Source organism: Xenopus laevis, chromosome 9_10S (genome assembly GCF_017654675.1).
Source record: "Xenopus laevis strain J_2021 chromosome 9_10S, Xenopus_laevis_v10.1, whole genome shotgun sequence".
NCBI lineage: Eukaryota > Metazoa > Chordata > Amphibia > Anura > Pipidae > Xenopus > Xenopus laevis.
In genome coordinates, this window is record NC_054388.1 from 115,158,796 (window position 1) to 115,177,065 (window position 18,270).

General features: G+C 45.6%; 2 protein-coding genes across 4 annotated transcripts; one reads left to right on the forward strand and one right to left on the reverse strand.

Annotated features, from left to right (window-relative positions):
• Window positions 1-32: 32 nt before the first annotated feature.
• Window positions 33-10,396, reverse strand: kif22.S (kinesin family member 22 S homeolog). Its single transcript, NM_001171977.1, is given in 14 exon segments — window positions 33-660; window positions 809-868; window positions 1,243-1,440; window positions 2,104-2,174; window positions 2,480-2,666; window positions 2,833-3,001; window positions 3,781-3,904; window positions 4,280-4,433; window positions 4,566-4,796; window positions 5,440-5,649; window positions 5,734-5,894; window positions 5,979-6,106; window positions 6,188-6,394; window positions 10,273-10,396. Coding segments are annotated over 14 exon segments (1,956 nt in total). The 5' UTR covers window positions 10,299-10,396; the 3' UTR covers window positions 33-630.
• A 466-nt stretch (window positions 10,397-10,862) lies between these two features.
• pagr1.S (PAXIP1 associated glutamate-rich protein 1 S homeolog) lies at window positions 10,863-16,413 on the forward strand. 3 transcript variants are annotated; one of them, NM_001127829.1, is given in 4 exon segments: window positions 10,863-11,079; window positions 14,080-14,504; window positions 15,218-15,300; window positions 16,072-16,406. In NM_001127829.1, coding segments are annotated over 3 exon segments (648 nt in total). In that variant the 5' UTR covers window positions 10,863-11,079; window positions 14,080-14,124; the 3' UTR covers window positions 16,257-16,406.
• Window positions 16,414-18,270: the final 1,857 nt, after the last annotated feature.

Here is an 18,270-nt window from a genome sequence, read left to right on the forward strand (position 1 = left end):
TCATATGAAACTGGAGAATATATGTTTAAAAAAAAACAAAAACGTTTATTTTACAGAAAGACATGGACTTGATTTGGAAGAATATAAAAACACCAGCAGAACCTTCCTGCAATGTGACTGCAGTAAATGCTGCTGAAGCACATGGGGTAAGGAGTATATATATATATTTACACAGGAGCCAGTGGTTTCAATGTTGGTGCCTCACACAGCATGGAAACTACTGTTACTTCTCTGCCAAACCACATTGCAGCCACTCATTCACCCCACTGGGGCAGTCACTCAAGAGACACATACACACACACACACACAAACACACACAGACACACACACACACAGACAGGCTCATAATAAAATAGTAGAATAAAATGTGAACATTACAAATGCAAAAAAAAAACCTTTAAACCAGAGTCTCGGCGTTGAACTCACTTTAACAAAACATCCAGCGGCCGGTTGGCACATTTGGTTCGTGTTTGCAGGGGGCTGGTGCAAAAACAGCCAAACTTGCCTCAGATTTACACTTCAGAGTTTTGCCATAAGGAGCTCAGGGATTTCAAGTTGTTTGTGAGGAATAAAATCAGTGGCCCTTGGAGCGTGTATGACCCGGGCTGCAGCCTGATGATGGTACAGGTTTCAGCTGGCGATGCTGCTCATGATATTTGCCTGCAGATACAGAAGAGACGAGGATTTAGCACCAGAAGAGACACACTGAGGAGGAGATGCAATAATCTACCTTTTACCTGCTTATATCTCCTCTCACAGCCCTCCTGTAGGGTTATAATCCCAGACACAGCAGCAAGGGGTTTCTTACCTTTATAAAGGACGATACTTGTTTAGCAGAGATTCCTTCCAAACACGCCAACTCTTCCACCTGTAGGTATTGAGAATACAGAAGAGACATCAATTTGGATAGAAAATGGGTCCCTAGCAAACAAGCATTGATTTGAATAAGAATAGGAGGGTGACTGACTAGAAACAGGAGTCATAAAAATATGGGGTCAGTGACCCCCCTCATGAAAGCTGGAAAGAGTCAGAAGGAAAAGCTGCTTAGATTTGGGTCATTCAATTAACTATAAAATTAAGTTAAAGGTGAATCATCCCTTTAAAAGGATTCCAGCACTAGAGTGAACGAGCAGATAAAGATTCAGTTTCAAATGGACCACAGATAAAAGCAGAAGCCGCAGCAGAATTCTACAGCAGAGATCTCAACCCCACGTTGTGTAAAGATGGTTAAAGAGCACTTACATTTTTAAAAGGCCCATTGACTTCTCTCCAGCCAATAATCAGCTTGGCCTTCTTGTCTCCGATCCTCTGCAGGGATTTCAGTTCCTTTACTGAGCCCGTGTTGAGTAGTTTCAGGATTCTCTCCTTGCCGCTCTCAAGCAGGTCTGTCCTCATGTTCATTTCCCACGTGGGCTGGTTCTCAAGCCCCTCGCATGTGACCTACAGAAGGAGAGGGGGTCGTTTATTTGTAGTGTTGATTAAGAGCTATAGTTAAAGGAGACATTTAGTGTAAAAAATAAGAACGTACCAGTGCATTATACTCATTTAGATATAGAAGAATTGTGCTTAAAAAAAAAGTAGTGTTTCAGGCTGATTTATTAATATTCTGCAAAAACCCTAATAATCCCTCCCTTCTCTTCCACTTGCTGCTCCCTGAATTCCCAGGCTGTGCACTCAGCTCACTGCACTGTAGGACAGGAACCAATCAGCAGCTAGCAGGACCTGATAGGGAACTGAAGCCCGTCTGTGCTTGTGTGACTGCAGGGCTGTGATTGGCTGTCCCCCTCCTACTGTGCTTCTGGCAGGGACACGCCCACCCCTCATTTAAAACACAGACAGGGACCAGAGAACATCTATAGGGAGCTCTAATAAAGGGGCTATTTTTAAAGAAAATATTAATTTTTAGCACCATGTAAAAATAACACCATACATTACTTTTTCATTTATCCTATATGTCTCCTTTAAACACATTCACTAAAGCACATATGGAACGGCTGCACAAACATACTAAGTACTTATTACTATAGAACTTACTATTCACCCTCAGTACTATAGAATCACTAATATCACATCACGCATAGGTTCTCTATTATAATCATTCACCTGTTTCTTCTTTTTCTTCTTCTCAAAAACGGGGATCCCCTCCTCTACGGTGCTTTGTAACTGGCTGTTCCCTGAGAGAAAAAAAAATGATTGGGAGAGGTTAAGACTGACAGTTGGTTGGGAATGATGTTACTCATAGGTTTCTCCATGGTGTACAACCCAAGTCTGCTCCATCTATAGCTCTAGCCAAATGAAGCCCAACACGGCAGTCTCCCTGCTTAATCACAAAACCCTCCTCAAGCCTTTAACCCTTTCTGCAGGGCTTATAGTGAGACTTATTGAACCCCTACCCAAGAGAGTCTTTAGAGTGATCGCTGTCAGGGTCCACATGTCGGTCTGTAGCAAAGACTCCTCCCATTTGCCCCTGGATACTCACCCTGCATGGGCAGTACACGCAGCACTTTCTTGACCTTCGCTGTGGATGTGTTTCTGCCTCTGAGAGGGGCCCGGAAAGTGTTTTCACTGACACTGGAGTCTGACAGGTCAGAGTTATTGGATTTCTCCAGTCGAGCCTCTGCTTCCATCGCTTTCTGCTCCAGCTCCTTTTGCTTCTCCTTTAGTCTCTGTTTGTGGGAGATGGAGAGTATTAGGCTCGGTAGACTAATGTACCATCAGATAAGCATGTGATATTTCTAAAATTACTTCAGGAAGGGGTGAGTTCTCAGGCTCTCTGTTATCTAAGGGCCTGTCCTAGTGGGAACAATTTGCCTCCACTCCATTCCCTCTCACCTCGATCTCCATCTGACTTTCCTCCCATTTCTTCAGCAGTGCCATTCGCTCTCTCTTGGGGGTGCTCAAGAGCTGGGCCTTCTTCTTTCCCTTCTCGGTCAGGATCTTATCCAGTTTCAGCAGCCTCTCTACCACAGCGGGATCCAGCGTTGCCAAATTGAGTTTCTGTCTGCAGAATGCAGTACGTGGTTAAATGGGGACATAGTGTAAAAACAAGAATGCGCCAGTGCATTATACTGAGAAAAGTTGTGTTTTTGGCTGATTTATTGTAAATTTCTGCAGAAACCCTCCTGGACCCACCCATTTGTTCCACTTCCCGTTGCCTCCTAAACCAGGCTGTGCAGGGGAACTTTGCTTGTGTGACTGCAGGGCTGTGATTGGCTGTCCCCTCCTACTGTGCTTCTGGCAGGGAAAATTAGGACACGCCCACCCCTCATTTGAAACAGACAGGGACCAAATAACATCTATAGGTCTAATAAAGGGGCAATTTTTAGCACCATATATGTTGATTTATGCTATACATCTTCTTTAAAGACTCCACCTTCCTATCAGCAGGCAGAGAAAGACACAGCGGGCCTATGAATGGCATTGCCTACATCACTAGAGTTCCAGCTGGCTGGATGCCAGACTCACAGAATGAGAGGGGAACAGGAGAGGAGTGGAAAAGGTGAACAAACAGAAGAAGAATAGAACTAGAAAATTACATAGAAAAGCAAAGAAAATACAAAATGTTGGAATTCCTCATTTAATCCTCACATTGGGGCTGCTCAGCATCACACATTATGAGCCCAGAAGCACAACAGGAGTGGGCAAGTACTGCATTAATGGAGAAGCCACATGCACGGTCAGTGCACCCCAGTCAAAAGCACTGCCCCCCATAAAGGGAATACATCAAGTGGAAAGTCCTGCATTGGGGGGGGGGGGAGGGGATGCTAAAAATCAACTCACTTGCCCGCTGTGTCCATTGATGAATTGGGAGACGACTCAGTGGAGTCATTTTTGGATTTCTTTCTTTTCTGAGAACCGGCTATGTGGCCTGTTTCCTCCCTGGGCCTCTTCATGGCTGGCTGAACTGCGACCAACAAATAAACACATGCAACACGTTTCTTTGTGTGTGTATATATAATGAAGCAATAAAATTCTTAATGAATCAGATGAAAATTGAGTGTAGGACTGGCCAGATATGGGATGACTGTGACGTAGTTGTTCAGCTTAAATATATTGCAATATATGGACAAACAATCCCTGTGTTGTTTAAAGGGTAAGGCATTTTTCAGTAGCAGTAGCACAAAATGTCTCTGTCTTAAATATATTGATAATGGGTTGAGTGCTGAGGACTCTTGTATTTGTAAGTGGAATATTAATTAACAATGCATTTATAAAGCACCAACATACTCAGCAGCACTGTACAACAAAAGGTGTTTGCATCTGTGCAGCTTTTACTTACCCACGGTCTGGGTGGTTTCCTGGCTGAAAGGCTTGTTAATGATCTGCTTGGATTTAGCAGCGAAGTTCAGAGCCGTCAATGTGTCGAAGTAATACGTCTGCTCTGGGGCGATGTTAGTGATCATAACACTGTGGGCGCTTCCTCCCAGGGAATCCTGCCAATGACATACGTTTACAGAATCCTTACCAGTCACACACACAGTAGAACCAATGTCAAGCAATGGCCACAAGTAGAGTTTGCCCAGTATCCTTTCCACAGCTCTAATGCAAGGACTTATCAGTCTCACCTGCAGCAGTCTCGTCAGCTTGCTGTCTCTGTATGGAATTCGGGGCAGCCCCTGGTTCAGAGCATCCACCACTTTGCTGAGCGTGAATAAGGAGGAGTTAATGGCTCCACTCTCCTTTAGTCGGATTCCTTGGTTTCCAGTGCGCCGATTATCTTCTGATCCAGCCAAGTCTATCAGGTAGAGCTTTCCAGTCAGCTGCCGAAATGGTACCACCTGCTGACTCTTCTGGACCTACATGTGGCAAAAGACAGGGATATCAGAGAGGAACATAGTTTTGTATTATGCCACACACGGTTATTTACCAGTCCTCCGAGTGCAAATAGCCAGGGAGTATTGGGCTTCTATTCTTTTTTGTGACACAAATACAGCATATTTGGATACTGTAACCCATAGCAACTTGTTTTCATATGTCTAGTACAGTAGAAGCCAACATCTGATTGGTTAACATGAATGACAGTTTTAGGGCAAACTTTGGTTATGCATCCTTTTAAATGTTTATGGCACAAACAACAAGCAAAGGTTCCAGGAAATAAACATTAAGAGGCAGATTTATCAACGTATGAATTTAGAACTCACCACAATAAAACTCACTCAATTTCTATTTTATCCTATGGGAATTTTAAAAGCACATTTATCAAATGGTGAACTCCATTGATAAATATGACTCTAAAAATCCCATAGGGATGAATAGAACATGGGTGAGTTTTTCCTGTGGTAAACTCTCACATTTTAATAAATCTGCCCTTAATGTATGAATTACAAGGCTTTAGCTCATGTGTGGTTAATAAAGAATGCTGCATCCAGCCTCTGAGCCTACAACTAACAGAGCAATGGCTGCTGAAATGCTGAGCATCAAGCAGAGGCCTCACTGCACCTTGATCAGTAACACGGCGTGGCTGCGACTGGATCGGTCATTGAGCTTCGTAGAGGCCACGGTACGGTTCTGACTGGCAGGGATAAAATGCTCATCGAAATCTGCAAAAGAATTGATCATTTTTTGGGTCACGCCCGGGATCAGGATGTTATGGTCTTTGTCCTCTCGGATGGGGAGGTCTTTGTTCTTTGGCTCCAGCAGATCCATGACCTGAAAGAGAGACAATGGCTCAGTCTCACAGTACCAAGGCCACTAAAACTACAGAGAGCAGGAGGAGCCATAACGGTCTCTTACCTTCTCCTGGTAAATCTCCACATATGACATGTTTATGGTATAAGTCCAGTTCTCATTCTCAGGGGCACTGGCCGCTGTCCGGCTCATCTGCAGCAAGTCTCTAACAGCCCGAGGGATCACACCAGGCTGATTGGGGTTCCCCAGCATTGTGTGAGTTTTCCCTGGGACAAGAGAACAGGGTCACATAAATCCTCTTTTTGCCACCAAGGCACCCACCTACCTGGATATATCTCCAAGTTACTTACCTGCCCCCGTGGGACCATAAGCAAAAACACTGGCGTTCTGGCCAATGAGTAAGTGCGGGAGAATGTGGCACACAGAGCCCATGTAGATCTCACGCTGACTGGCGCTGTCCCCATAAAATGCATCAAACCTGTGTAGAGAGGGAGAGATTCTCAGTAATAGAATTACGTACAGCTGAACTATTACTGGGATGTACTGGGACCTCACTTACTGGTACTGCATGGTCTCCAGCTGGTTTCTCCAGTTGACAATCTCCAGCGACTGAGAGTCCAGGCCCCTGACACACACTGTGGTCGCTTTAGCTTCATCCTTCTCATCCATGTAGGGCCTCAGTCTGACGGCTACACGCACCCGGGCACAGGAGGACTTCTTGTGCTGATCCAACATGCTCACCCGCTTCGCCATACTCACCGACTCTCTGCAAATACAAGGCCAGTCAGTGAGTGGAGCACATGATCGGTTAGAAGGCCAGTCAGTGAGTGGAGCACATGATTGGTTAGAAGGCCAGTCAGTGAGTGGAGCACATGATTGGTTAGAAGGCCAGTCAGTGAGTGGAGCACACGATTGGTTAGAAGGCCAGTCAGTGAGTGGAGCACACGATTGGTTAGAAGGCCAGTCAGTGAGTGGAGCACACGATTGGTTAGAAGGCCAGTCAGTGAGTGGAGCACAGGATTGGTTAGAAGGCCAGTCAGTGAGTGGAGCACACGATTGGTTAGAAGTCAGTGAGTGGAGCACACGATTGGTTAGAAGGCCAGTCAGTGAGTGGAGCACGATTGGTTTCCACAAACACAAAGGACAGAGCATGACCCCTACTCTCCGTAGCCAAGGAAATGCTGGTGTGAACCAAAGAGATATTGATACACAATTGCCTCCACTGCTGCACCCAGTTGTCTGTCGCTCCTGTCTCGTGTGATGGGGGCACCCCCAATGACCTACCTGTCCCATGCACCAGCATTGTACAGACAATCAGTTGCAGGGCCTTACACCAGGGGAGCCACAACTTTTTGCAACGAGGGCCAAATTTGGTGAGGTGAAAATGTGTGGGGGCAGACCATTCAGCCCGACATTCTTTACCATTGAAATTAAATTACAGGAATCACGTAACCATAGCAGTAATATTTGGGCACATTAGTGAAATGATCTGCCACTTGGTCTATACTGCTGCCTGTGTGCTGAAGTGTTAGTAATAGACACTTACTGGCGCGTAGTGACGCCATACTTCTTTACTGTACTGGCACGTCACTACGTCTATTGACACCTTAAAGGAATAGTTCAGTGTGGAAATAAAAACTGGATAAATACAAAGGCTGTGCAAAATAAAAAATATTTCTAATATAGTTAGTTAGCCAAAAATGTAATGTATAAAGGCTGGAGTGAACAGATGTCTAATAAAACAGCCAGAATCCAACTTCCTGCTTTTCAGCTCTATAATTCTGAGTTAGTCAGCGACTTGAAGGGGGGCCACATGGTACATTTCTGTTCAGTGAGTTTGTAATTGATCCTCAGCATTCAGCTCAGATTCAAAAGCAACAGGTATGACCCATGTGCTCCCCCCTCAAGTCACTGATTGGTCACTGCCTGGTAACCAGGGTAACCAGTCAGTGGAAGCCAAGAGAGCTGAAAAGCAGGAAGTAGTGTTCTGACTGACAAGTTATACATCAAATCACTCCAGCCTTTATACATTACATATTTGGCTAACTAACTATATTAGATACATTTTTTATTTTGCACAGCCTATCTATTTACCCAGTTTTTATTTTTACACTGAACAATTCCTTTAAGAAGTATGTGAGATCGTCACTACGTGCCAGTACATGTCTATTGCTAACACCTTCAGCGCACAGGCAGCCCAAATATTACTGCTATGGGATTCCTGATCTGTGCTGGGGGGCCTCATTATTATTAATTTCATGATGGAAGCTGAGGGCCGGTGTCAATTTAAAAAGGGGCCGCACTTTGGACATGCCTGCCCTAGACCAATAGGAAGCCAGTAGAGGGACTGATTTATGAACGTAGGTTCCAAATGGCAGTTACCAATAGCAACCAGCAATAGTTTTGGTGGTGCCCCTTTAATGGAATTGTTCAGTCTAAAAATAAAAAGTGGGTAAATAAATAGTCTGTGCAAAATAAAAAAATGTATCTCATATAGTTAGTTAGGCAAAAATGTAAAGTATAAAGGCTGGAGTGAGTGGATGTGTAACATAATAGCCAGAAAACTACTTCCTGCTTTTCAGCTCTCTTGCTTTCCACTGATTGGTTACCCTGGTGACCAAGCAGTAACCAATCAGAGACTTGAGGGGGGCACACGGGCCATAACTGTTGCATTTGAATCTGAGCTGAATGCTGAGGATCAATTACAAACTCACTGAACAGTTATGTCCCATGTGACCCCCCTTATAGTCACTGACTAACTCAGAGTTAGAGAGCTGAAAAGCAGGAAGTAGTGTTCTGGCTATTATGTTACACATCCACTCACTCCAGCCTTTATACATTACATTTTTGCCTAACTAACTATGTTAGATATTTTTTTTTTTATTTTGCACATCCTATTTACCCAGTTTTATTTATACACTGAACTGTCGGTGTTGCCCCCCAGGAAATAATAATAATGGGGATCAGAGACAGACGCTGTTTTGGCGTAAGTGTGCGAGTGCGTCAGTGTAATTGCACAGCAGCTGCTCCATTCTACGTCACACAAAATGGTTCACCTTCAAGGAAGCGTTTAGTATGTTGTAGATTGGCCAATTCTAAGCAACTTTTCAACTGGAGTTTAATGATTTGCCCTTTTCTTTAGCTTCTTTTGTTCAGCTTTGAAATGGGGGTCACTGACCAATCAAAAAGCAAATGTATTGTTATTGCTCATCTTTCTATTCAGGCCTCTCCTATTCATAGTCCAGTCTCTTATTCAAATCAGTGCATGGTTGCTAGGGGAATTTGGACCCTAGTAACCAAACTGCTAAAACTGCAAACTGGAGAGCTGCTGAATAAAAAGCTAAATAAGTCAAACACCACAAATAATAAAAATTGAAAAGCAATTGCAAATTGTCTCAGAATATCCCTCTGTACATCCTACTAAGAGTTAATTTAAAGGGGAAGCAGCAGAGAGAGCTGTTTATAGAGGAGACACTGGGCTGGGAGCACTGAGGCTGCTGGGAGTTGTACACAGAATGTGAGGGGAGTGTTGTGAGTGAATGTGAGGGGAGTGTGAGTGGAATGTGAGGAGAGTGTGAGTGAATGTGAGGGGAGTGTGAGTGAATGTGAGGGGAGTGTGAGTGAATGTGAGGGGAGTGTGAGGAGAATGTGAGGGGAGTGTGAGTGAATGTGAGGGGAGTGTGAGTGAATGTGAGGGGAGTGTGAGTGAATGTGAGGGGAGTGTGAGTGAATGTGAGGGGAGTGTGAGGAGAATGTGAGGGGAGTGTGAGTGAATGTGAGGGGAGTGTGAGTGAATGTGAGGGGAGTGTGAGTGAATGTGAGGGGAGTGTGAGTGAATGTGAGGGGAGTGTGAGTGGAATGTGAGGGGAGTGTGAGTGAATGTGAGGGGAGTGTGAGTGAATGTGAGGGGAGTGTGAGGAGAATGTGAGGGGAGTGTGAGTGAATGTGAGGGGAGTGTGAGTGAATGTGAGGGGAGTGTGAGTGAATGTGAGGGGAGTGTGAGTGAATGTGAGGGGAGTGTGAGTGAATGTGAGGGGAGTGTGAGTGAATGTGAGGGGAGTGTGAGTGAATGTGAGGGGAGTGTGAGTGAATGTGAGGGGAGTGTGAGTGAATGTGAGGGGAGTGTGAGTGAATGTGAGGGGAGTGTGAGTGAATGTGAGGGGAGTGTGAGTGAATGTGAGGGGAGTGTGAGTGAATGTGAGGGGAGTGTGAGTGAATGTGAGTGAATGTGAGTGAATGTGAGGGGAGTGTGAGTGAATGTGAGGGGAGTGTGAGTGAATGTGAGGGGAGTGTGAGTGAATGTGAGGGGAATGTTGTGAGTGAATGTGAGGGGAGTGTTGTGAGTGAATGTGAGGGGAGTGTGAGTGAATGTGAGGGGAGTGTGAGTGAATGTGAGGGGAGTGTGAGTGAATGTGAGGGGAGTGTGAGTGAATGTGAGGGGAGTGTGAGTGAATGTGAGGGGAGTGTGAGTGAATGTGAGGGGAGTGTGAGGAGAATGTGAGGGGAGTGAGTGAATGTGAGGGGAGTGTGAGTGTATGTGAGGAGAATGTGATGTGAATGTTGTGAGGGGAATGTGAGGGCAGCTGCAGGTCCCGAGTCTGTATAACGGGTAAATATATAAATGTATAGGGGGAGGGGTCTCACCTTTGGAGAGGCCCAGTAAGAACCATTCCCGCCTCGCTTCGGACTCTCGAACACTAATAACCACGCTCTGCAGTCGAGCGCACGATACAATATTCACCCTCAGCTGGAACTCAAACTCTCCAACTTCCGCCTCCAGCTGTCTGGGCCCCGCAAGCCCGACGATCGGTTACTGTATCTCCTTTCGTATTTGGCGGCCAAGCTTGCAACCAACCAATAGGAAGGCGAGAACCGTTCACGTGGGACGAGGTTTACGCACAAACGAGGCTAGGCACGCACACAGCGCCTTACTGGCCCGTTCAAAAATCTGTTTACGTCACGTGACGCGTGTAGGACTCCGCCTCTCCTGCTTGCGTGCGTTTATTTTCGCTCGTCGTAGGCAAACCGTTATTTTGTTTCCATGGCAACCGAAATAAAAAACTGTCAAATGACTCCAACACCAATTGCGTGACGGTAACCCTTGGCCTACGTTTTATCACCCTTGTTATTGGGGTTACTGTTGTCCCTAGCGCGTTACATTGGGACCGGTTCCCACAACAAACATGTCCGCAGGCGATTATTGCTTGCCGCCATTTTACTCCCTTACAGGAAGTGAAGGTGCTGCTTCCCAGGCCTCTAACCTTTCCTCGACCTGGCGCCTAGCGGGTTTAGCGCTCAGTGACAGCGGCTACTACCGGTACATTTTATTTTGGGATACGGACCCAGAAACTTGAGCCTTCCCGGCATGCACTGGGCAAACATGGCGACTTCCTGTGGCAAGAACATGAGCAGGTTTGGGCGCTAAAGCGAGTGAAAAGTTCAAGACTGAAAGTGAGTTTGGCCCCCATTCCCACGGAGTCTCCTAGAGCTGCTTTGGTTAGTGGTGAAGATGAATATATGTCTCTGCTTTTATTCATATTGCCACTGCCAACACTTCATTACTGCCACATCATCAACTGCCACATCATCAACTGCCACACCAAGATCCTGTGCCTGACTGCCAACTGCCACCTACTCCCTCACCAAGATCCTGTGCCATTCCTAATAACTGCCACTTACTCCCACACCATGATCCTGTGCCATTCCTAATAACTGCCACCTACTCCCTCACCAAGATCCTGTGCCATTCCTAATAACTGCCACCTACTCCCTCACCAAGATCCTGTGCCATTCCTAATAACTGCCACCTACTCCCTCACCAAGATCCTGTGCCATTCCTAATAACTGCCACCTACTCCCACACCATGATCCTGTGCCATTCCTGCAAATTTCTCCCACACCATGATCCTGTGCCTGACCTGACTGCCAACTGCCACCTACTCCCTCACCAAGATCCTGTGCCATTCCTAATAACTGCCACCTACTCCCACACCAAGATCCTGTGCCATTCCTAATAACTGCCACTTACTCCCACACCAAGATCCTGTGCCATTCCTAATAACTGCCACTTACTCCCACACCATGATCCTGTGCCATTCCTAATAACTGCCACTTACTCCCACACCAAGATCCTGTGCCATTCCTAATAACTGCCACTTACTCCCACACCATGATCCTGTGCCATTCCTAATAACTGCCACCTACTCCCTCACCAAGATCCTGTACCATTCCTAATAACTGCCACTTACTCCCACACCAAGATCCTGTGCCATTCCTAATAACTGCCACTTACTCCCACACCATGATCCTGTGCCATTCCTAATAACTGCCACCTACTCCCTCACCAAGATCCTGTGCCATTCCTAATAACTGCCACCTACTCCCTCACCAAGATCCTGTGCCATTCCTAATAACTGCCACTTACTCCCACACCATGATCCTGTGCCATTCCTAATGACTGCCACCTACTCCCTCACCAAGACCTTGTGCCATTCCTAATAACTGCCACTTACTCCCACACCATGATCCTGTGCCATTCCTAATAACTGCCACCTACTCCCACACCATGATCCTGTGCCATTCCTGCAAATTTCTCCCACACCATGATCCTGTGCCTGACCTGACTGCCAACTGCCACCTACTCCCTCACCAAGATCCTGTGCCATTCCTAATAACTGCCACCTACTCCCTCACCAAGATCCTGTGCCATTCCTAATAACTGCCACCTACTCCCTCACCAAGATCCTGTACCATTCCTAATAACTGCCACCTACTCCCTCACCAAGATCCTGTGCCATTCCTAATAACTGCCACTTACTCCCACACCATGATCCTGTGCCATTCCTAATAACTGCCACCTACTCCCTCACCAAGATCCTGTGCCATTCCTAATAACTGCCACCTACTCCCACACTGCAATCCTGTGTCATTATGTTACTAATTTGCAGGGCACAGTCCCTGTTTTTCATTTTTTGTATAAAGTACAAAATGTATTCAAACCCATAGGTGGTGCTTTATAATTCCCTGTGGTTTATTCATGTTCAGTCATTTTTCCGAGGTCTTTCCACAGCACGTGGGTTTGTCCTATGATTCCTCGACCAACTATTATTCCACTGCTTTTCCCTGGCTCACTCACTCATTGTCTGTGGTAGCTGGGCATTCCAAGCCGCTGACTCCTAACCAGTTTGTTACGCCAGGGAAACTGTTCAAGAGTCGGCACCATCTAACTCTTAGTTGCACTTTATTTCTTTCAGCCACTGGCATCAGTATTTATGGCTCTATAACTTCTATAAAAAGCACCTTTATTGCCTTGTGCACCCCGGGCACTCACTGACTACTATAAAAGTTGGGCAACTCTTTGACTTGGGTGTCCTTGTTGCAGCAACACAGATATGGCTGAGAGGAACGTGTGTTGTAAGACCCGGCTATTAAAGGAGACATTTTGTGTAAAAAATAAGAATGTACCAGGGCGTTATTCTCATTTAGATATAGAAGAATTGTGCTTAAAGGATAAGTAAACCTTAAAAATCAGTGAATATAAAATGAATGAGGGGATTATTCTAAGCACTTTTGCAATGTACATTCATTATTTATTTTCTTTTTTCCCCAAGATATTAAGGGATACGTGTACTGTTAATATGAATGAATTTTGTTACAACAGCGCCACCTGCTGGTCAGTTTCCCACCAGTCTGACCAGCAAGTAGTCAAGGAAATTGTCAGGAGAAAGAAAGAGGCTGATGTTCTTCTGCTTACGAAAGACGTGAGAAAGGTTTCTAATTTTATTCCTAAACAGAACAACATCAGCCTCTTAATTTCTCCTGACAACTTCCTTGACTACACTTATTTTGAAGGTTTACTTATCCTTTAAAAAAGTAGTGTTTCAGGTTGAATTATTGAATATTTCTGCAAAAACCCTAATAATCCCTCCCTTCTCTTCCACTTGCTGCTCCCTGAATTCCCAGGCTGTGCACTCAGCTCACTGCACTGTAGGACAGGAACCAATCAGCAGCTAGCAGGACCTGATAGGGAACTGAAGCCTGTCTGTGCTTGTGTGACTGCAGGGCTGTGATTGGCTGTCCCCCTCCTACTGTGCTTCTGCCAGGGACACGCCCACCCCTCATTTGAAACAGGGACCAGAGAAGATCTATAGGGAGCTCCAATAAAGGGGCTATTTATAAAGATATTAATTTTTAGCACCATGTAAAAGCTACACCATATATTACTTATAATTGCCTACAGAATTAGGGTTTTTTTGTTTTTTTTCATTCATCCTATGTCTCCTTTAAGGCCTGACATGAGCTGAATATTATTTGTGGAGCTATGGGTCTTTCAGGGTTCCCACAAATAATGTTCTATATAGTATATGCAAATCTAGGATCTTGCATGATGATGTAATGATATGTCAGCAGCCCCTAGAACTGAGTCTCAAAATCCATTCTTCTTCTTGTCAGATGCAGGAATCACGCGAGGATGGGGAGGAGAAGGTGACTGCCGGCATGGAGTCCTTGGCCGTAAAGGAAGGAGGGGAGGAAGTTGAAGAACAGCAGAAAGCAGAAGAGGGAGAAGCAGAAGAACAAGAGGAAGGAGAAGCAGAAGAACAAGAGGAAGGAGAAACAGAAGAACAAGAGGAAGGGGAAGCAGAAGAGGAGGAAGGGGAAGACTGGTGTATAGGCTGCAGTGATGAGGAGGTTGAGGAACCTGATGGGTGGATTCCACCTCTAGAAGACATTAAAAGACTTTATGAGTTGTTGGCCAAAGAGGGAACGCTGCCTTTGCAAGTGGACATACTCCTCCACCGGCCTCCCACCCCTGAACCCGACTCTCTGGATGATGAATCTGATCAAGAGGCAGAGGAGGAGGAAGAAGAGCAAGACATGTAAGTATTTTACATACAGGACAATTCTGGATAGTCATTCTATTGTAGCATTGGATGCTTAGCCACAGTCCTGTGTGTAATGCAGAGCTGGAAGATTAGAGGCCGTGCTGGAAGATTAGAGGCAGACCTTCACATAATGTGGCTTAGAACTGGAGGGTTAGAGCGAGGTACATATGTATCTTTGAGGTGGAAGTATAAAGATAGGCCTTTCAGTAATGGAGTACTGGGAGGTGGGTCTAGTGGTAATGTAGCATCGGAGGCCATGGGTTGAGCACAGCTGGAGGCTTAGAGTTCAGCCTTAAAAGAACAGTGTACACTCCTTTCCAACCTGATCTTAATGATCAGGGCTGGTGCTGAACATACTTGTTGCCTATTGTTGTAATCAAGGAATATCTATGGTTTCTGTTATTTCTGACACACGAATATGAAATCAGTTTCACTTTAGCACTTCCTGATCCTGCCAAGCAGAGGAACTGATGAAACTAATTGCCAGTCTACTGGCACATCCCCGATAATGAGCTGCTCATTGGCTGCTGCTTAGAGAAGGGAGAGGTTTGTTTGAGATAAAGAGCTTTGAATACACTACCCTGATTATTTAGGAAAGGTGTGTGTATAAATGTGTGTTTAGGTGTCACCTTTCAGGTAATGCACAGAGTAGAGGCCATTGTCATTTCTCTGTCCATACACTGACTGTAAACTCTGCACTTCCCCAGGCCACTTGTTCCCACTGAATTTGATTTCAACGATGAACCCGTCACCCCCAAGAATGCGCTCATTGACCGCCGCAGAACGCCAGGTATGTGCTGATATGGGAGAGGCACGGCGAGGGGGAAGTGGAAATATTATTTTAGTTTGGGAGGAAGAAACTAACATTGTGCTGATTCCAACTGCTAAAGATCCAACAGGATCATGTTGGGATATGCAGCTCCCAGTACAGATAATTCAGGTGCTGTTCAGTTCTGTGCCCCAGTGAGTGCCAAGCTTGGACCCAGCCATAGATTGTGAGCTCTGTGTGTTAGTCGCCCGGGATCCTCTCTGTCGGAGCACATGGGGTGTCTCTGCTATAAGTTCTGATTTGCTACTGATCCCTCCCCCTTATCCCTGAGCAGGGAGCACCTGATTGGTTACTGAGCTCTCCCCTTGTTTCTGAGCAGGCAGAACCTGATTGGTTACTGAGCTCTCCCCTTGTTCCTGAACAGGGAGCACCTGATTGGTTACTGACCCCTCCCCCTTGTTCCTGAGCAGGGAGCACCTGATTGGTTACTGAGCTCTCCCTCTTATTCCTGAACAGGGAGCACCTGATTGGTTACTGACCCCTCCCCCTTGTTCCTGAGCAGGGAGCACCTGATTGGTTACTGACCCCTCCCCCTTGTTCCTGAGCAGGGAGCACCTGATTGGTTACTGAACCCTCCCCCTTGTTCCTGAGCAGGGAGCACCTGATTGGTTAATAACCCTTCCCCCTTGTTCCTGAACAGGGAGCACCTGGTTGGTTACTGACCCCTCCCCCTTGTTCCTGAGCAGGGAGCACCTGATTGGTTACTGAGCTTTCCCTCTTGTTCCTGAGCAGGGAGCACCGGCCGCAGCCACAAGAGAGAGGCCCAACTGGACAAGGTTCTGTCCGACATGAAGCGCCACAAGAAGATTGAGGAACAGATCCTAAAAACTGGCCGCGACCTCTTTGACATGGACCCTCACTCCGTTCCCACCCCAAAACGCTCTTCTGCCATCTTCCCTCATCAGCGGAAATACTAAGCTAAAGTGGAAAAGAGGGGGTGTTTAATGGATGTTGCGCCCCCATATTCCCAGTCACGCCCGTATGACACAATATGGACTGGTGGTGCCACGGTTTCCTGTGTGTTTATTGGTTTCTCTTCCTGACGTATATTTTATTATAAAAGACTTCAAAATACCTGCTCCCTCCCCGTCTCTTTCTTCCCCACCCCCACAGCTCCCTGCTTCCCCCCGGGAATCCCGCTGCCTCTATCAGCGCCCCTATCCAGTTCTCCTATTGGTCAAAATGAGGCACTCGGCCAATATGCACCTGCCCAAGAACTGAGGGGCCACACAGACAGTTATAGGGTCTTCGGTTTTCTAAAAGTTGGGTGCAGGCACCCCCCAGATTATTACTAGACTGGGGATGTTTGTGCTCCAAGATATGCATTCAGTCCATCTACTCCAGTCATTCCCAAACTGCACTTCTTCTGCTCTCCTAGATCCTCCTGAACCTCAACTTCATAGTTTCACAGTTACATAGTTACACAATTAAATAGTGAAATTGGGTTGAAAAAAGACAGTCTATCAAGTCCAACCCCTCCAAATGAAAACCCAGCCCCATACACACACCCTCCCTACTGTCACATAAATGATATATCCCCATATCTATACTAACTATAGAGTTTAGTATCACAATAGCCTTTGTATTATGTCTGTCCAAAAAATCCTCCAAGTCCCTCTTATAGTCATTAACTGAATCATCACCCGGCAGTGCATTCCCCAACCTCACTGTCCTGACTGTGATGAACCCCCTACTCTGTTCCTTTAAATGAAACTTCTTTTCCTCTAGTCTGAAGGGGAGGCCTCTGGTACGTGATTCTCTTTATGGGTAAAAAGGTCCCCTGCTATTTGTCTATAATGTCCTCTAATGTACTTGTAAAGTCTAATCATGTCCCCTCACAAGCGCCTTTTTTCCCCCAGAGAAAACAACCCCAACCTTGTCAGTCTCCCCTCATAATTTAACTCTTCCCTCCCTCTAACCAGTTTAGTTGCACTTAGTCTCTGCACTCTCTCCAGCTCATTTATATCCCTCTTAAGGACTGGAGTCCAAAACTGCCCCCATACTCCAGATGAGGCCTCACCAGGGACCTATAAAGAGACACAATTATGTTTCATCCCTTGAGTTAATGCCCTTTTTTATACAAGAACTTTATTTGCTTTAGTAGCCACAGAATGACACTGCCCAGAATTAGACAACTTGTTATCTACAAATCTACAAAGACCCCAAGATCCTTCTCATTTAAGGAAACTCCCAACACACTGCCATTTAGTGTATAACTTGTATTTATATTATTTTTGCCAAAGTGCATAACCTGCATTTATCAACATTGAACCTCATTTTCCAGTTTGCTGCCCAGTTTTCCAGTTTAGACAAATCACTGAGCAAAGTGGCAGCATCCTGCATGGAACCTATAGTTCTGCACAATTTAGTCTCATCTGCAAAAATAGAAACAGGACTTTCAATGGCCACCTCCAGGTCATTAATAAACAAGTTGAAAAGCAAGGGACCTAGTACAGAGCCCTGCGGTACTCCACTAACAACACTGGTCCAATTAGAAAATGTTCCATTTACCACCACTCTTTGTAGTCTATCTTTTAGCCAGTTCTCTATCCAGGTACAAATACTATGTTCCAGGCCAACATTCCTTCATTTAACCAGTAACCTTCTGTGTGGCACTGTATCAAATGCTTTAGCAAAGTCTAAGTAAATCACATCCACTGCCATCCCAGAATCGAGGTCCCTGCTCACCTTCTCATAAAAAGAAATTAAAGGGCATGTAAAGGCATAAAAATAAAATCCAATTTTTACTTTCTTTAATGATAAAGAAACCTATGTCCAATATACTTTAATTAAAAAATGTGTATAGTTTTTATAAGAAACCTGACAGTGAAATTCTCCATTTACTGGTGTTGATAGGAATTGTCAGACGGTCCCTAACTGCTCTGCAAGGAAACAATCATACTTATGAACAGCAGGGGGAGCCCCCGCCTT